This window comes from Gymnoscopelus braueri (genome assembly GCF_963280865.1).
Source record: "Gymnoscopelus braueri genome assembly, chromosome: 19".
Lineage (NCBI taxonomy): Eukaryota > Metazoa > Chordata > Actinopteri > Myctophiformes > Myctophidae > Gymnoscopelus > Gymnoscopelus braueri.
In genome coordinates this window covers 21,220,662-21,241,522 of record NC_137621.1, presented here as the reverse complement: position 1 = coordinate 21,241,522, position 20,861 = coordinate 21,220,662, and the positions used below count along the sequence as shown (strand labels likewise).

Here is a 20,861-nt window from a genome sequence, read left to right as displayed (position 1 = left end):
AAAATGCATACAGGGCATGAACACTTCTATACCAATTTTCAGGCACATGATACAAGGCCTCGGTTGGCCTCACTCTCCTGCTTTTCAGAGTGAATAATCCACATGCCGGTTTTCATATATGGATTATTTCTTTGCCAGCTGTGAAAGAAACAGCAGAACTAGAATCTGGTCAAACAAACAGACTGAATGCCTGAAACAGACCACCTAAAATGTGAAAATGTACAATAAAGATTTTATTTTTCAGTTAATGCAAGCAATAAGAGATCAATGGTGTATATATTTAATCAGTATACGGTAGAAACATTAATATACATGTTATCCATCCAACAACCCCTATACAGTATATGACACAGGACATCTTTAGAGCTGTATTTTACAGTTGACATCCATGCAGTAGAGCCAGCGTGGCACAAATGTGATATTTCTTTGTGAGTTACAAGGGACATATTTATACAATTAAAATTAACGAAACGCACACAGGCAACAGTGATGGAACATAAAATAAAGCAATCTAGAGAGGTGCATAGCAGGGCTGTTTTGCTGTTTTCACACCCCTCTAGTCTAGTGGACAAATGTGCAGACACAGTGACACATACATACACACATCCATACAGTACACAACATACTGGAGGTCAGTTGCTAAAATTGGCACAAGGACAGAAAAAAACAAAAGTGGCAGTGTTGGAGAAATGACATTTGACCATGTCTGAAGAGTAAAAAAAAAACAAAGAAAAACTGGTATGCTCTGTTAATGGTAATTTTTTACCTTAACTTCCACGGCAGAGATGAGATGTGGAACATTTAGGCACAAAACTAGAAAAGGCACTATAATGGTTTTACAGGGTTGTCCTGTGGATGAATCCGGCTTAAAGAAAGAGAACATTACAAAGTAATGACAAATTACAGTAACAGCAATATTACAGTCCCTTTTCTTAATTTTATCCAATGGTCAATCACAGTTAGAGAATTTTAATACTGAAGAGGCTATTCATTCTTTATACAGTATTCATGCTTCCTGTGAAAAAGTATAAAGGGTCCAAAAACAAGGTACTGATGACATATTAAACAGTAATAAAGACAAAACCTAAAAAGATCCTCCTCCAGTGAAATGAACAATACTTTCTAGTGCAACAATGACTTAAGTTTTACTTAACCAAATTAAAACATCTTGTTTGGTATCATCAATGCATCGAAAAGCATCTCGATGTCACACCACAATTATCCACTGGGTTAACAAAACAAAGGGAATGTGGCTATTTTTGGGAGACCAATTTGTGGCGCATCTGTCATTGAAGGCAATCAGCCACTTCATTATCACAAACTCAACGCCATTTCTTATGTAACTAAGTAAAAGGCACAGTGTTTCTCCTGCAAAAGAAAACACAAAATGCACAAAGCCACTGAAGTAGCTACTTCTAAATGCAGTCACTGGCATTACAAGACTACTGAAGCACCATCCGGACTGTATATTTGGTTTTATTCATATCTTACGGTTGATCATTAAATATCTACATCTCATTTGTCATCCTCAAACCAGTTAAATTCCAAAACTAAACATATGTAACATCTATTCCTTTATCTATCATTGTCTGGGTGTCGACAAGAAAATGCATTATGATGTATTTTGTATCTACATGTTCCCTCAAACACAAAGTGTGTGTGTGTCTGTATGTGTGTGTTTTCAACACAAGGCCTTAAATACCTTCTCCTCAGCACTCTGTCTCTTTACTGTCAATGCATTCCTGCCTCTTGAGGCGGCGGCCCCTGCCCTGTTGGTTCAGCTCGGTCAGATCCTCGTAGGAGGACCTCGTATCCGACGAGCAGGCTCCTCCGGTTGTGAAGTCTTCCTCCACCGTGCCCTCCACGCCCAGGTGAGAGTCGATGCTGGTATCCTCCGGGATGGTGTCCATGATCCCCATGACCCCTCCGCTGGCCGGGGTGAGGCCGGAGCTCGGGCCTGGGGCCTGGGTACTGCTGCTGTTGGCCGCGGGAGAGGAGGACCCTGCTTGCACCTGCTGCTGGTGTTGTAGAGGCAGGGAGGAGGGCACGGTCCGGGCGGCGAAGAAGGAGGGAGGCTGCTTGACGATGTGCCCGGACGCCGACTCTGGGATGCTGAGCATTTCTTGACTCTGAAGAACGAGAGAATGACACGTCAGAAAGTACAGCACCTGCAACTGGCTGTCTGTGTCTTACAACTGAAGCTCTGACCCTTCCATTTGTTATTCCATTCTGTCACATTCACATGCCACAGACTCCCTTTCAACTTCGTTTCTGTTTAGAACCAGTTTTATATTCCATGCCATTTATCAGGTTATCAGCTCACATACAGTACAGTGAGCGAGTTGAGTACCTTCAGCTGGCTTCCCCTCATGAATCCACGAAGACTTTACACAACACTGTGCAGACAGCCATCATCAAAATGACAAACCGAAACATCATCCTCCTTTTATACTGGCGCATCAGATACAAACTCAAACATGTCTAGGCACTCCATCCAATTTGGCCTCACACAGACAGACAAGGTGCAAGAATGTCCTCAGTCCTCTCAGAGTACTCTCAAAACACACCGTTCACCCCTCGAGGTAATCTCCGATCAGACATAACTTCGGACGGGGCGGAGGAAGCTGTGCGGAAGAGCATACGCGCACATCCGTACATTTATGCAAAAGTGATGTATGCTGTAGGTTCTTCTGTGAGGTAAAAAACTAGATCGGTGATCACGTTGAGGAGGAAGGGAGTGCAAGAGCACCCCAAATGTAAAGGCTAATTTATACTTCATTGAACAACCATGCCGCTCAAAGAAAATTATTTCCAACTGAAGAACGTCAACGGCATGACGTTCAGTCTTTTCATCGAGTGGCGGCGCGTCCGTGCAACAAAGTATAAAATCAACCTAAGGGCCCCCGACGACCATGCACAGTCAATGGATTCAATGGCAACGCAATGCAATGCAACATCACACCAACCAACACACAAGTATACACACACACTCACCTATGGCGGGAGCTCTACTACAAACTTCCACCATCTGCTGCAGTTCCAATGAGAACAGGGAGGGGGGGCCAGGGCAGAGAGTCATGGACAGGGTCATCACGAGCTCAAACCCAGCAGAGTGAGGCCCTTGGTGATGGGTGGCCCATACACTATAGCTCAGTGGTTCTCACACTTCTTAAATCTCAAGTAGCCCGACTCTGAGAGTGTATAAAATGGAATAAATGTTTACACTCTCAGAGTTGCACACCTGTAAGTGTCCATTTGGAACCCCCTCAAGGCACCCTGAGGGTCCCTGGGCCCCACTTTGAGAACCACCGCACTAGTTTGAGCTGCTTCAAGATGTCTCCTCCTCTCCAATTCCAAAATCGATACCTGTCCTTGACCCCATCCTACTGAATATATATAATCCCTAGGATTGTTTTTCTCAACAAGTATTAATTTGTTAGCATAGGCCACAAGTAATCATTATTTATAATGACCCATAAGAAATAATGCTTAACACCAATGTGTACATTATCATTAAGGGTGCGTTCGGAAATGCACACCGGGAGCGCACTCACGTATTAGTTTGTATTGGCCAGTGCGCTCAGTGCTGTATATCCGAACGCACCCTAAATAAATACTAAGAATTTGAAAGTTTAAAATAGTTCTGTTATTGTCTCAGTGTTTCTACCTTAACTAATCATTTGGGTGATCTTAACCACTTTCAACGTGGCATCCCTATTTTGGGCATATCATTATGGGCAAAAAAATAAAAACCTTTCAGAAGTCGCAGAAAATAGCCAATCTACAAGCTCACAATGTGTCGCATCAGTGCGTTGTGAGCTTGTTCGTCGTATTACGAAGCATATAGGGCTTAAGTGGTTAAACAATTGACCGATTTTAAGGCAGAAGTCTGCCCAGGTACTGTATATCATAGTAGATTTGAGAACTGGCTACTAGACCCTCGACACGAACAACAAATCTCATGCTCCTTCCCATCATTATGTCAGTATGTTAAAAAGGAGATTTGGAGCTGTCGTGTTAGTCTGGTTAGTGTGGCTGCAGGCCTTATATGCAAGTACAGTATGATCATTCATCATGGGCATATGAAAACAGAATTGGATCGATAAAACACTTACGCTTGGATAGATGTTAGGAGGATAGAAGGGCTTGGTACTCTCCTCATACTCAAGGTCTAGGCGTTTGTCCTACAGAGGAAAATAATACACAGAATTTCTAGAACTTCTTTTCATCATGCCCCAACACTCAACATTTCCGTAAAATCTATTCCACCAGGAGAGCAGACAGCAGAGCATTGCATGCTACAAAGCAGACAGTGGAGAGCTCATGTAAGACGCTGCTGTATGTAATAGTTTTAAAGCTACAATCCGGGACTTGATTTAACGAATACAAAGTTATTTAAACCAAACTGTATATGGTAGAGTATGTTTAAAACAGTATAACTAACTGCAGTGGTTGGAGGTGGTCTCCCTATTCTTCTATTAATAAATCTTGACATTGGTGTCAGCCAGGTAGGACACCGACTGGTTGACAATCTATTGAAGTTATTTGAAGCAGACGGTGCACTGGATTGGACACTAGATGTGCCACAATCTTTATAGTTTGGACATCGTTGCAATTATTGACAACAGGCATAAAAAAATTCCTGCTAACTGCTTGTGTGCATGTCCTTGTGTGGTGATGGTCAACGCCACATTTATCCAAATGAAAATAGCAATCTTTATAAATACTTAACTAATAAGAACAAATGTTGGTGGTCTCCAAAACGTCTCAAGTTTATGTTATTGCCCTCTCGGTACAAGCCACTTTACATGTTGTAACAGCATTTAGCAAGGATGCACAATACTGATTTTTGTGACACACTACCCTTAGGCCAAACCTTCCACTTGCCCACAAGATAACTCAAAGGTTTATGGGCAGATTGCCATGAAAGCTGCTGAGTGCATTCACTCTGGAAGATGAACAGTAACTATTTGAGAGAACCCGTACCCTATACTCTAATGCTACACTCAGGCCAAAAGAATGAACTGCACGGCATTTCCCTCTAGAACCACTCTTTAGCCAATTTCCAGTTGCAGCATGGACTTAAGGGGCTGCTTTTAAACTCCACTTTTGTTTCTTCTTATGAAAGTGTCTTACCACACAGTGAACCAGGATACTCAGGGGAATCCAGAAGACGAGGGAGAAAACCACTACTGAGCCCACTATGTTATCAGCCAGGAACTTCCCTGATTGGACAGAGGCAGAGAAAGAGAAATTAAAGACACGCAGACAAGGAGAGTGACTCACTAGACATATATAAATTAAAACAATTACAAATTACAATGTTTGTCATCAGCTGTAAGTGGAAAGGCCAAGCAGCTTAAAGATGAAATAAAATGGTACTTTGAGAGTATTTCATTTCCATATTGCGATGCATTTCCTAGTGAAACGGGTCTGTGCGTGTCTCAGGCAATCACAGCGATAGTTGGTCTTCCTTCACACAAACCTGTTGACTTACCAAATGTGTTTATATCCAGCTTGTCAATGAAATCCCACAGCCTCTCAATCACATCCTGCACCTGCTTCATGCACTTTCCCTATTAGAACATCAGCACACAGGCAACGTTCGTTATTGGTTGGTGCAATAAACAAATTTATATTCATTTCACCCTCTGAGAGTTGGGTTTTCCTTCATTTTGAAATTTTCATAAAATATAAAAGCTTGAACATAGCCAACAGTTTGAATCAAAACTGAGACGAAATGGATAAAAGGCGAATCACTCACGCCCTCGTCACAGAAGCCCACAGTGCAGGGTTTGCCCTTGCGCAAGTAGAGGAATGTGCCATCTTCAGGTTGAATGAAGGGAGCACATGTCCCATCTTTTCCCCTGCAGCACACTTTACAAGAATCCTCAGTCTCTGAAAAATAAGAGACATTAGGGTTTCAACCACCTGAGAAATGATTTATACATGTACTTTGTCACTAAACAAAAACTATACATTTTCAACTCATTCCTAACCATTGCATGCGCAGGACTTGAGGTTCTGTGTGGCCTCACAAAAGGGGTTGCATTCTCCACCGCGACACAGGCCGTTGTCGACACAGACAACACCATCTTCCGCGTTTTCAGGAGGCGGACACTCACTGCTGTTTCCTTGGACATGGATGGAGGGGGGAAGGTCAAGAGGTCAGACACGACAAGACTCAAGGTCAAATGAGAAACCGCCAAACCCAACTCAGAGTCTGTACAGTTGGCTGCTTATGTACAGTACAGTATGTGAAATGTCTTTTTACTAGTCTGTTATAAATAACAAACAGTACAGCGTTATTTCATTGTGAATTATTTATTTAATGGGCAGAATATCAGCCAATACAGTGACATAGCAGCTGCTTATGTAACAGTTACATATCTCCAGCAGGAGGCACTCACCTGTGCAATTGGAACTTCCCTTACAAGTAGATTGTAAGGGCTCCTGACACCTCTTCCCTGCCTTCTCAAACATGCACCTCTTACAGCAAGGACTATTCCTGTCACTGTAGGAGAAAACAGAGATGAGAATGTTCAGTTTGTGTGTTTAACTAGCAGCACAACACTTCAGGTATTGAGTTTTCGTTCTTTGCATAAAAGATTATATTGTGTGTATTAATGAAGTTCAACACTTTTAAACAGACTGTGTCAACTGCGTCATATTGGCGATGGTGTTCTTTTTTAACTCGCACAGATGCTGCAGGCTTTGGGGTGTGAATTAACACTTAGGTGTGTATTTCGTAATGTGCATGTGCATGTGTGTGTGTGTGCAAGCTAGGGCCCATGCCTGCACTGTTTGTCGGGTTTTAACTTGCAGTCGGCGGTGCAGCATTCGTCATCGTTGAGGTGGCGCAGCCCCGGGTCACATTCCTCACCCTCCTCGACCCGCGAGTTCCCACAAACCTTACTGTTCCTTTCCTTGAAGCACACTGGAGCCTTGAAACTCAGCGTCTTCCCTACAGACCTCCTACTGCAGGGAGAGAAGCGCTTTCATGGGAAGAGAACAAGAAGGGATGGAGTTTAGATATGGTCAAATGGAAAAAATAACTATTGATAGTCTAGTGAATATCTTCTGTTTGGATCTTACATTCAACTAGCATTTCTTACTGTACATATTTTCTCCACATCTAGCGTTCATCGTACGGCTTACGCTGGGAATCTATCTTGCTGTTGGATCTTACAATCAGCTAGCATTTCTTACTGTGTATATGCTACACATCTAGCGTTCACTGTACAACATATGAACACTAGGAAGCTACCTTGTTGTTCATGTGGTCTCCGCTCACAGCGATGGGGTACATGACAAACTTGCCCCCATGGTCGTCGTTAGGGGCACAGGTCTCGATATTGTCGGGATCATGCTCCGCCCCAAAGTTGTGGCCCAGTTCATGGGTGGTCACCAAGTCAGCTTCCTAGTAAAACAGACACACATCAGAATTACAAATGATATACATATTATTCTCATTTCTTAATCAATCATACCAAAGTTGTCTCTGCCTTACATAACATCTAGGAGTTGCTTAGCGACGCATGTAAACAGAGCGGAACAAGTCTGAGCTAAAAGGCCAGGGTTGACAACACCAAAGGTAGATCTTATCCCATGCCACCAACAAAACAAAAAAGATCTGTTTCTCAAGTAGTGCATTTATCAATTTGTCTATTGTCTTGACGGCAAGAGATAACTGCTGGTCATACAGTATGGAGTTGAGTCATAGATGGTCAATAGGCTAGAAGTGTTTTACATGACAACAATTGAGCACCGTGGCCCGTAGTCAATGGCAACTGAAGCAGTGACTACATGAGAATAAATGTGTGCCGTCAGCCATTGAAACTTGACAGAGGAAATCTGTGGTGTTGCAACTTTAGCAGTGCTTGCTGTTAATACAGAATAGCCGTCAGTGGAAACTGGGTTAAACTGGGCCAAAGTTCAAACGAACAAAACTCTGAAGGCCCTATTTTGGGACAGGCACATTGACGTGAGGTGCTGAGGTTGATTATGTCTTGAGGCGCAGTGGCATGTATTTCCAATCAAATCGTCCAAACACAAAGCTGCACTGGCATTTTGTCTGTGTAAAACCATGAAATGCCCGCTCGTGAAATTTCCATTGTTGTTGATAATCTATGTATGTAAAACAAATGGATCGGGAGGCACGGTGGCGCAGTCGGTAGCGCTGTCGCCTCACAGCTAGAAGGTCCTGGGTTCGATTCCCGCCGGGGACGCTGTGGGCGCTGGGGGCGTGTCTTCTCCTCCGCGTCATCAGCGCCCATACCCTAGGTGGGGTTGGCGAAAGGGCCTACTCTGTGTGGAGTTTGCATGTTCTCCCCGTGTCTCCTAGGGTAGTTAATACCCTCACAAAAACATGTAGTAATCCTGGTCGCTATACCGCCTCCCCCATGACAGCCGGGGCGCCTGATGGAGGGGAAGGGAACTGGTTGGAATAACGTGTTCCTTCCACGCGCTACGTCCAACCAGGGAAACTCCCCCCTGTCAGGTGACAAGAAGGTCAGTTGGCTCTCATGCCTGAAGGAAGCATGAGCTCGGCCCTGGCCTCCCTACTGTGGGGGACTGGTGTAGTGCTGGTGTAGGGCTGGTGTAGCGCCCAGGATCACTTAGGAAATTGGCACCGGGTGAAAAATATGGGTTACAAAAATCGCGGGATAAAAAATTTTAGGCAAAAAATAAAACAAATGGATCTCTAAGGCCGATGCATACTACACTTTTACAGCCAAAATAAATTCGGTTTGGGGACCCCTCCTGAACCGATTTTATTTCGTCTTTAAAATTGTGCTATGCATCGGCCTTTAATCTGTGTCCATTTAGAGACAAGCCTATGTTAAACTGGCCACTGCCTTGCGCTGCCTCACCAGTAAATGGAAAAAGCGGTCTTTATAAATAGTTAACCTATAACTGCTTCACAGGGCAACATTGGTGTGAGATCACAAAAAAACTTTTTTCCTTTACAGGCATAATCAACTATACACCGTCATCTTGTCTCTATGAAGAAATTTAAGTTCGACTCATTAAGAGAATGTGAAACTTATGTAGGAGGATATTGTTGAATATAAACGAAGGTTCTTTTTCGTTTTTTTTCTCCAAAAAATCTCTTAGTTACAGTGTTATTGTGAAGCAGTTCTGTACATAGAGGTTAAGCAATTAAAGATACATTTAATGTAGTCAATTTAGTCCATTTATATCCATAGGGGATTACAAACCCAGGAGTCACTCCTGAACACTACTAAAACTAACACACTAAAACTAAAAGACCCAGAAGCAGCTTAACAAGGGAATGTATTGAAAGCTCTACGTGCACAGTGATATGGCTGTGCAATGATTCAAATCTATCTAGCGTGCATGTCTGTCCCCGAGTCCCACATATATCTCAATATCTCAATGTGTCCGTACACAGACAAATGTGTCCGCAACAAGACGTGTCCGTGTCAGTGGTTTTTAAATAGTTGTAGTTTATTTTATGATTGTTTATTCACAAGAATATCAGCTATAAAGTAAAGAGATGTGGTAGGTGTGCTGGTTGCTCAACCAATTCCAGATTTACTGTAGCTAGAGAATGTGCTCAATAGAGCACAGACATCCGCCAAATGGTCAGTTTGTCTATAAGCTGTTGCAACGTATTTTGGCCAATATAATTTCATGATGCATTAGCTTACATATGGGCTACTGACAATGAGTGTCTTGACAGACAGACATGATGAAAACGGCAAAATCATGTCTTTGAATGCAACCCACATGTTTCACATAAACCCCTTACAATCCAATAATGCAGAAAATACTCAATAATTTCAAACCTTTGTTAAAATGGTTTTCCCATAATTTTTGGTGCTGGTCAAGCCGGTATTCAGGTAACTGGGCTTCTTGGCAGAATGAGATGGATAGTATGCTGTAAAAATACAAATAGACAATTTACAATAGTTCATACATTTGTATTCATTAATTGCGATGACTTTTCAATGCCAGATTGGGCCTTCTCTAAGACCAATATCTATCTGCAGTTAACTTATGATACTGTATCAGCAGCAGCTAAGCCTCTGACCAGTTGAAAATGTGATAATAATAATAAACATACAATACAATTTTCATTACTTATCTAGGCCTGGTAAAACCTATTCTCAAATCGCATAATTTCACAATCTCTTTTCATAACTTAGGGTTATTTCACTTTAAAACACTTCTGGGGTCATTTTAACATAGTGTTTCTCAACAGGAGTGGCACAGCCTCCGTTGAGAAACACTATGGAAGTAATTTTACAATTAATTTTTACATATTAAATATATAAAACATTTAATACAAATAAAATAAATAAATATAATAAATAATTATTATAATTGTTTAAACCTAGTACAACAATGAAGATCCCCTCATGCATTAGAAGGACAATATCAGTCACCAGAACCAGGGACGTGTTTTCAATTAATCTAACATAGTTAAAATGGAGTTTGAAGTTGAATGGTCTTATATAGGAAAAATAATATCAAAAGAATCAAATATCTAAATATTTAACCAAGAAACTTAAAAACTGTCTGGGGTGCACACAAAAGGCTGAGTAGATGTGAATCTGAAACCAGAAGAGGTTTTAAGTGAAATACCTTTAATAATAGTCTTTTAAACGTGCCCATACTGGTACAATCATTATCATTCAATATTTGCCATACATGACTTTAGTCAGTATACTGTGGTCCAGCCATCATATTCCTAAACAGATGCTGTTCTGTCACAGCCTTACGTTTGGGGCAGAGTCCGCCCAGGGCTTGGGGTTTGGAGGGAGCCACATAGGCCAGCCCCAGGGTTCCCTCGTCAAAGTCCTGATAGGTGAACAGATGAGCCAGGCACACCGTGGATGCATTGTCAGCCATGTCTAAGCTGAATTGCTGGAAGACACACAGAGGCTTATTATCCTTTCAAACACTTTAGAGAGACAGATTAGTCCAAATGATACCAAATAAAGAACTGGTGTGAACAAGAGATACAGTACTTATCATTTAGGGTTACCATTGCTATAAGTGCAAAACACCCCGCCCTCCCATCCATCTAAAATACAGCAAAATCTTCCTAATTAAAATCCGACTTCTTTTAATAACTTACGTCCAGAATTTTATAGTGTGATAGAAAATATATTGTTCCCCTTCACTGTTCAAAAAGGATGATGAATTCTAGAGATTCTACAGTTAGTAGCATTATTATTGTACCAGCAAATGTACCAGCCACTAGTAAAACCTTTGTTGACTGGTAGCTGGTAGTAATTTCCCAACCGTGTCTCTATCTAACCCTGTCTGTTTCTCTCTCACCTCCAGAAGCTTCTTGACATCCCAGACCTCCCTTCCTTCTGGGTTCTTCATGTTATAGTTTATCCAGCCACTTTTACCACCAGGGGGAGGCCTGGTAGGCTCCTTGTTGATGATGATCTGAGAACAGACAAACATTACAGACCATAGATATAACAAGGCAGAATCTCAGAAATATGAGAATGCAGTAAAATAGATGCTGTCGGGCATCGTAAATTGATGCCCTACTTCGTCATACTACAGTGTCACACAAAAGTATCAGAAATGTTATTTTTGCTTCTTTGTTTTACATTTAAGTGAATGTGAAAGTGGTAAAGTGTGTCTGTGGGTATTATAAATATTGAGTCAATGAAAAGTGTTACAGTAACAAGAACTTGTGACTAAATAATAACTACATTGTATCCATTGGAATACAGGATCTTTTTTTATATTTCCTGAAAAGTAACGGTTTTGGGCGTACAATGTTTCACTTTCCACCCCACACTGATGATATTGTTCAATGTTAGCCTGACACTGAATTTTCATTTAGTTTCACTCCAGGGGCTGGAGCCAGGCTAGTTCAATGTAAGAGTGGGGGAAAAAAACATCAGGTGTGTAACATTACTGTAGCTCAGATGCTTTCAGGACAGTGTGACTCTCTTCCATTCAGCACCTTGTTTATGGGTGCGTGTTTCAGTCATAACGCTACCTTGAGGGTAGTTGCCCTCAATGCACCTTGGGATGATTGGAAAAGGATTCAGGGGGACAAATAGATGCATATCTTCTTGGTGAGAAAGCTCAGCGTTCATAGTATGGGCAAACAGTGTCTCCATTCATTCCCAAAGCCCATGGAACAAGTTAAATGACCCCACGAGGCACACATAAAAGAAAAAACTGCTTCTCAAGGGACAGCATTATGCTCAGTTTCACTTCTGTGAATGACGCCACATACAAAGAAGCTAGCATGTTGTGAGGGAGTTAACAGTTGTGATGTGTGATTCTGAAACACCATGGAATGGTCCATGGTGTGTATGCAAGTCCTTCTTGAAAAGCAAAAACAAAGAGAGGGCAAAAAATACAGTATTTTGAATTATCTGTGTCCACATCCTTTTATATTAAAATTGCCTAGAGTGTGGGTCGACAGTGGACGCCAAAAACGTAACATGCAGACTTGTGAGGCGCACCGCTGCTCTGATCCGCACCAAACTTGACACAAATACTGTTCAGGCGTCTGCCATGACAATAGTCACACCAGGGGCCACGTCAGAGCCCCCGACGACCCAGCTGCCATGAGAATAGCCACACCAAAATAAAAACTGAATTACACACAAATCGGACAAACAGCAGTGTTACAGCAGTGTCTAACACTTCAAATGGCCACAACTCGGCAGCCTGAACATCTAGTGTAAAAAAAGGTTCAAATGGGTACATATGAAATGCATTTCAAACTATATGGTTGTTTCAACCTGAGGTTTTCCTCAAGCTAAGAGGAAGACCTGAAATGCATTTCACAATTCCTTTCTGAACAGTGGACAAAAAAGACATTAACCTGTATCCGTTTCTGTGCAAAGAAGCCCTCCCTTTGTTTTTACATTGCACTATCCTTTCACACACACACACACACACACACACACACACACACACACACACACACACACACACACACACACACACACACACACGCCTACACACTTGATTGATCTGGACTCCATAGCCTTTGAATTCATCATTCCAGTTGGTAGTCCTGTATATGTCATCCACTCGATCAATCAACTCGATCTGAAGAGAGGAAGACAACGTGAAAGACACCAAATCAGAGCAGAGTCCATATAGTACTAGTAGAGACACTGCACAGTACATAGTGCCTTAACAAGATACAACATATATGTATGGCATTATATCACTATGTAAAACCACACTAGTGTCCTCTCATTGTGAGTGCCGAAATGCATGGTATGTAAAGTACATACATGATTGCCGATATGCATGGTATGTATGTAATTTGATGTAATTTGTCAAGGAGGACATCGAGATACATTTTGCGTTTGTGAAGAAATATTACATGGTGAGCCAATGCTCTACAATTATATTATTGCACAATTTATTTAATTAATTCTATTAACATTTAATAGAACGGAGAGCCTGACCAGATAGTTGAGAGTGACACTCTCTTCTCCGCGACCCATGTGTTGATAGAATCGGTAGTCTGCCACCAGCAGAAGGGGACAGGTGTTCTTCTTGTGATCGTGGGCGCTTCTCTTCTCTCTGTGGCGTGTCTCTGCAGAGGAGGAACAGGCCAAGAGAGCAGACAGAGGATGAGGAAAGGTTAATTTTGTTGCTGTTGGGCAGAAACCGCTTATCTCCATATTTCAACTTTTTGTAAATTAACGCCCTACTTGATCACACTGCAGCGTCACACAAAATAGCAGATCTGCAAGCTCAAAATGCGGTGCACAAAAATGATATATTGTTAACTGAAAGAAAGTAAACAAATAATAATAAGCCGTAACCACACAAGCCCTAAATACTTACGATGCCATACGATGAATAGCGAAAACATACAACCGGCTATTTTCACCATTTTAGAATTTAAAAAAAAGTTGATTAGATAAATCGTTATTTAGGTATTATTGAGCATATGCAGGGAGTGAGGAAGTCGATTTAAAAAATTTCCCAAACATACACTGTTTAATTGCATTTTCACCACAGGATATGAAGTTCTGGTCACGTTCACAAGTTCTAGCCAGGACGGGCGGTGGGCACATGGGCCGCGGTTGTCCACCGACCGGCCCATTAGGCTATTTAAATATAGGATACAGTAAACAACAAATTATTATTATAACTACAGACATGACTAGGAATTGTCAAGTAAAGATCTTTACCTTAAATAGAGCCTATCATTTTTTAAACATCATAGCATTAAACATTAGGGCTTTAACACAAATTTCAAATTTAATGGTGGCAGTTAATTAAAATAATAATAATACCTAAAAGAAACAAATTGATTATTTTTTGAATCATTCGAATAATGCCTCCAATTAATCGAATTACAAAAGCCCTAATAATGAGTCACGTCCCTAGTAGATAGAGATAAAGATACACTATACGCCAGTATATTCAAGCCAAGGATAGGCCTGCATAAAGATGTGCATAAGGGCATAAAACAATGAGGCCGTGCTCTAGTATCCCATTGTTAATTGCCCTAATTTTCATATTTAGCAACATGGCTTCTTTTTGTTTGCCAGTGAACTGAATAGACTAAGGCTTTGTTCTTCACAGTATAGTACACTGCACTATAATCTACACACATTATGTTCAAAAGTTACATATACTTACTGTATATAGAATCAATTTATACAAACTGAAATAGAAGACTCTCCTGTGTAAGAGAGCATTTGTAGCTCTAAGCTGTGGGCCAACCTGAGTCACCACTAGATACGCAGTTACATACACATAATTCAATGGTCTCCTTCTCCCCAGAGATAATGTAAATAATAACAATATCTCACCACTCTTCCATTCGCCTAGGTGTCTGTTTTTCAACTGTTATTTATGGTTACATTTAAAATTTAAACGGGACATGCAGACCTAGTGTGCTGCAGTGACAATTAAATGCATCTCAAGCAATAGGAAAGGAAGCCCCTTGTGTTTGTGTGTGTGTGTGTGTGTGTGTGTGTGTGTGTGTGTGTGTGTGTGTGTGTGTGCGTGTGCGTGTGTTGCTCTGGCGTGCTCACAAGCAGTGGGTGACTGGTGAGCACTTTTGTATTCTCATTAGATACCAGCAGTACTTCCACGAATTTCAACGCCTCCCCCATAAGAACCTTCACCTTCGTTCGTTTCCAGTACGTGCTTTCAAATTGGACCTTGTGAGAAGTATTTCAGAAACCCCCCAGCTAATTTTCACTCTTGTAAGCTTTAAATTTCCGCCACAAAATAAAAGCATCAAATGATATGTTCGGTTTTTCCCCCCGTTACATAATACGCTCTTGTCGGCCATGTGTATGTGAAGAACACCGGTTTCACAGATGAAAGGCTTTTATTAAAGCAATTGTTTCAAAATCATCCACCCACTCATCACTACCTACCAACTCCCTCCTCCATCCCATTTCTCCTCCGTCCAATGTTCATTATCTTCCCACTCTTTTCCTCTCATCTATCACACACACACACACACACACACACACACACACACACACACACACACACACACACACACACACACACACACACACACACACACACACACACACACACACACACACACACACACACACACACACACACACACACACACACACACACACACACACACACAGTGCTAGATGCTTACCACATCTTACTCCCACGCCTTTCCACAGCATAAACAAACATGCACACTCACACCATCCTGCACCCACATATACAACTCCTTTCTACCACATGGATGAGTGAGAGAGAGAGAGAGAAAGAAACACAAACACTTACCATTCTCCCCTGTGTGTCCATCCCAGTTCCTCCTGGCAGCCTCTGGAAGCAGGTCCTCAGCCTCTACGTGGACGTAGCCACACACACTGGGAGAGGCGATGCGGCTTAGGTTCTTGATGTCCTCGGAGCGATAAATCAGCAAACGGCCATCAGGGCTGGACTCTGTGAACCTCCACAAGGGCTGGACAGAGACAGACAGGGACACGGGTCGGGAGAGAAAGAGAGAGAGAGACGGAGGTATAATAGAGGAGCCATGGATAAATTAACATTCAAGATGTCGCTGTGTAATGGGAAAGCAGAGCTTTAGGACAACTGTAGACGAGTGACATGAGACATTTTCTGGTCCAAAATACTGTATGTCTGTGTCTTCTACAACTGGAGCATCATCATATGCTGCATCCTTGGTCCTTACCTCAATGTTGTACTCAGCTTCCTCAGTTTGTATGTGGGCAGAGAACTCTTCCCCATCTATGTGTGCCTGCACACGTGAATGTTCCTCTCCTACACACCAAAGACATAACGTTACAGTATTAGTGCTTAATCAAAATACGATGCCGGGTTTGATACTACTAGTGTACTATAGTGTGCTGCTACTTACCAACAACATGTCCGGTGAAGAAGTTCTGTAGCGGAACATCATATTTCTCCTCTCTCCCATCTTTGTCAACAAAAACAGCCGTAAAGTTCTCAGTGAACAGGTCTGTATTAGTGGTCAAGTAAAGTTTGAAATTTCTGACAGAAAAAAGAAGAAGAATGCAAATATATTAATGTTATACTATACAAGGTTAAATCAAATATAAATAAAGATGTTATGATGTCTTCAGAAAAGTCCTGGCCTGGATTAGTGAAATTCACTTGCCACGCAAACCAAAACGTCACAAATTACTTGAACCTCTGCTCTAGGGAAAATGTATTCTAGTGAATGATATCTAAGTACTATGGCAGGTTCCAGCTCAATCTGTGCTACCCCGATCATAGATCATCAACAGATACTATCAGGGAATTCTTTTCAGTAGGTTCACTGGTGCACCATGTCTCAACTAGTCGATCTTGAGTAGCGTTTTGGTCGATTGAGGAGCAATTTGAAAACCCACAAAAAAACATCAATTAATCTTGTCTGCCGTCTATTCAGGCTCAGGTTTGCTGGGCTGAACGTGCATTGCAAACCCCAACAAATTTGACGCAGTGCAAATGAACACAGGAATGTCCTTGGCAGCATATAAAGGTCCAGGTGTGTTACCCATTTAGTACTAGGCTTCATTTGCTACAACTGCACAGTGCTGGCGAAGAAAGAGAACTTAAGACACTTTCTGACAAACCAACAATCATTTCACAAGACTTTTACAACTGAAAGTTAACTGAGAAAAAGAAGGAAGGAACTGAAACCTCAATCATATATGTGTATATATACCATTCATGAAACTGGTTCAAGTGTTGTCATCGGTATTTTAAAAGTCCCATAAATTATTTTTTTGTTTGACTTAGTTTTACGGACATAACACTTTTCCCCCCAGAATTATGTGTTTATTATTTTGTTATTATTAAATCATTGGCTTATTCTATGTTTGCATGAATCTAATTAGCAATCTATAATAGGCAAAGACGTAAAAGCAGTGATGGTTTTCATAGTATACATATATATATGGTACGGTAGATCTCAACAGCCTTGCAAAAAGGTGCGCTCGTGCCCGAAAAGGTTATGTAGGCTTAGGCTATTCATAACTCTTTTATTGTGTTGTTCGTTGCTGTACCTCTGCAGAGCTCTGAAGCTGACCAGCCGTTCCAGGTGGGACTGGGTGCTGACATCTCTCTTCCTTACAGAGTGTAGCTGAATGTCAGACACAGCCAGGACCTCAAAATCTGACAGTATGGCGTTAAGAGCCTCTGGAGAACAGAGAGGGAGAGGATAATGCAGTGTGATTAAATTAACATAAACAGGCTCTAGGCCAGGGAGAGAGATACAAGCAACAGCAATAGTAAGTTAACATAACTATAATGACAACAATAACATAGCAGGTATAATAACAGTATAATTAATATAATAAAAGCAGTCAACAGTGTGTTCCATGGAAATCCTTGATCTTTAGTTGGGGGTCCACAAGTACGGTTCATGGGAGCTGTGGGGACTATGATTCTGTAAGCCAGTGTGGAACGAAGTTTCGTTCAATTATGCATTTGATGTATTGCTGAATGACACTACAGCTATCTATCTTACTATAACAGTCCACAGTGGCTGCGTCTGTGAATTTAAAACAGTGGAATTTAAACACACGCTGGCTCAGTCCTCCCTCAGGCGACAACAGTTTTCCCCGCTTTAACTGCAAGGTTATTATAGTTAACCGTTATAGTTAACCAATAACCGACCTTACACCCAACAACTTTTCAAGTGAGCTGTCACAGACAAAATTCAGGATAAAATCATGAGTTTTGCTCCTGTCCTCTGTCATTTGATGTAAAGTGGTCATCAAACTAAACTAAAAACTAAGACTAGAGGTGTGAGTTTAAAAAAAAAAGAAGAAAGAGGAAAATGAAGAAAAAAAAAAAAGCTGAAGCCATATTGTGTACTTACAAAATTAACTAAAATAAAAATATACAGAAAATGGCTTTAAAAACAGAAGCTAAACTGAAACTAGTAAACCCATTCGTGAATCATCTAACTGAAACTAAACTACTGTAATCTACTTATTTACTTAAATTGTTTTGCCAATGGGTTCCTCCTAGATAATAACTATATATACTGTAGCCAGTGAAGCAGAAGTAGAATAGCGTCATATTATTCATATGCCTTATGGTAAACAATTCTGTTGGAAACAACCCTATTAGAGGCTTGTGGAGTAAAGTAACTAATTTACTGGAGGTATTTTTACTTTACTGCAGTATTTCCAATTTTCAGTACTTTAACTTCAACTTATACATCTCAGAGGCAAATATTGTACTTTTACTCCACTACAATTGTTTGAACATTTGTTACTAGTTACTTTGAAATGTTGTATTATTATTACAAAACATACAGTAACCACTTGATCTACAAAGCTCACAATGCATCAGTTTTTGAGAACTTGTGAAAACTTGTGAAATGGGACAATCTGCATAATGGGTACTTTCTACTTTTGGCACTTTTAGTCAAGTACATTTTTAATTCCGGGGCTTTGTCTTGCAACAGAGTATTTCTACATTGCAGTATTGGTACGTAAAAAAAATGTGAGTACTTTTTCCACCACTGCACATTTCATTAGTAAAAACTCAGTCAAAACTATTGAAGGATTCACCTAAAGCGGTGGTTCTCAACCAGTGGTCCGGGGACCACCAGGCAGTGGTCCTTGAGGGGGTTCTGAGAATTTGAGTACTTTTTCCACCACTGGTAAAAAAGGCTACTTTACTTACGAGCTTCTTCCGGATTCTCCTCCTCCGTCATTCTGGACTTAACAGCACATTGGACCCAACAAGGAGCCACAACAACGACCATAAACCATAATAAATGCCTCATTGTGAGATTAAAAGTGACTGGTTATTATAGCTACACTAGAGCTGTCATTCATTGTCAACAAAAACACAGGCACGTTGACAGCTGGTATACTAGTTAGCTTAGCTGCTGCTACCCACTAATGTTGCCAGGTTTTGCGAGAGAAATAAGCAATCAGGTCTATGAAAACAAACCCAAAAAGAAGCGACTGGCCACATGAGCGCTTCAAATTTTAAACATAATACCTAATATCTACAAGCTCACCACGCGTTGTGAGATCTGCTATCTGCTGCTGGAATAATTGGAACTGGTACGGGGCTGTGGTAAGGGGCACAAAACATTTTCAGATGGGGGTTAGGGACAAATGTTACATGACATGAACATATTTAAGAACCACTGGTTTAAATAATAATAATAATAAATAAATAAAAATAGGAAACAAGCCCAAATATGCAACTACGCTTTAGAAACCGCAATCTGCAACAATACCAATAATATTTACAAGCAACTTTACAGAAAAAAAGCCCAAAGTCGCTTATAATAAGCGGACATGGCAACGCTGACCACTACCCCGGAAGTACGCTGAGGAGAAAACATCCGGATAGTTCATAATGTGGAAAAAATATCCTTTCTGGGAAAGAGACACATTTTGAAAATGATGTCACTTTAATACATGATTTATGTATTTAAACTTTAGCATCTACATGGCATTTATGCACTACCTTTAATAGTTTTTATTTTTTACATGACACTTTTCTCACAACATGTGTTCTTCTAACATCTGTAAGGTATGTGAATATTTTTATTTCAGTTAGGAACATTTTAAGGGAAAATGGAATGTTGATTCCTTTGAGACCAAAATTAAAGTTACAAAAATATACATAGGCTACAACAAAATTAAGTAACCTAAGAAGTTGCATTTCAGTCATTTTCCCACAGAATTTAAAGTTTAAATTGTGATTAAATGAAGTTCAAACATATGTTAATTATTGCTCCTATAATTGAAATTCACACAGCATGGATGGCAAAGTACTATCCATCCAGCATGAATCCAAAAATAGAATAAGGATGAATTATATTGAGCTTCCATGCAGCAGTGAGTTTAATAATTAATTAGCATATCATCATACTTAGTCATGAATGAAATGATTGAACTTGGCAGACCAATGTCCCCATTACTTTGAATATCACAAAGATGTGGCAAAGGATAAGAGTGATGTAATGAAGAGTGCTGAACTTTATGTATGCGAAGAAAATCACTGTCATTTGATGGGTGTCAATCTAAAGTGTCATAAGTTTGTTTCACTTTTTGATGGCGAACAATCTATGGTGGGGTTCTGTGATGGAACTAAATACATTTACTCAAGTACTGTACTTTTACAATTGTGTACAATTGTGAGGTATTTTTTACTTTGGAGTATTTCCACGTTTTAATCATTTTACTTACTCCACTACATCTCAAAGGCAAATATTGTACTTTCACTACACGATTTGAAAACTTTAGTTAATTGTTAGTTAAAAATCACTTCAGACCTATATATAGAATTTATTTTGGCAATTTGAAAATAGCAGCTCAAAGCAACCATTTTCAAAGGATTTTTATACATTTGAAAAATGGGACCTTGCATAATGAATACTTTTGGTATTT

The 20,861-nt window shown here is 40.6% G+C and overlaps 1 protein-coding gene across 1 annotated transcript; it reads right to left on the bottom strand.

Moving 5' to 3' along the window:
• Positions 1–212: 212 nt before the first annotated feature.
• Positions 213–19,352, bottom strand: adam17a (ADAM metallopeptidase domain 17a). Its single transcript, XM_080413583.1, has 19 exons — positions 19,135–19,352; positions 17,502–17,634; positions 16,349–16,482; positions 16,163–16,251; positions 15,751–15,931; positions 13,434–13,564; positions 12,979–13,065; positions 11,311–11,427; positions 10,749–10,893; positions 9,813–9,904; positions 7,268–7,420; positions 6,796–6,995; positions 6,411–6,514; positions 6,000–6,134; positions 5,765–5,898; positions 5,498–5,576; positions 5,137–5,225; positions 4,116–4,184; positions 213–2,129 (listed from the first exon to the last, which is right to left on the bottom strand). Exons 1-19 carry the CDS (start codon positions 19,235–19,237, stop codon positions 1,710–1,712), a joined length of 2,595 nt encoding a protein of 864 aa, XP_080269709.1. The 5' UTR covers positions 19,238–19,352; the 3' UTR covers positions 213–1,709.
• Between the last annotated feature and the right edge of the window lie 1,509 nt (positions 19,353–20,861).

Bases quoted from the DNA above. Each gene is read 5' to 3' on its own strand.
- adam17a (XM_080413583.1), bottom strand. From the start codon at position 19,237: ATGAGGCATTTATTATGGTTTATGGTCGTTGTTGTGGCTCCTTGTTGG. The intron at 7,421-9,812 runs GTTTGAAATTAT...CTGTTTTACTAG, and splicing joins GGAAAACCATTTTAACAAAG to GAAGCTGACTTGGTGACCAC. The intron at 6,135-6,410 runs GTGAGTGCCTCC...TCCATGTCCAAG, and splicing joins GGGAAGTTCCAATTGCACAG to GAAACAGCAGTGAGTGTCCG.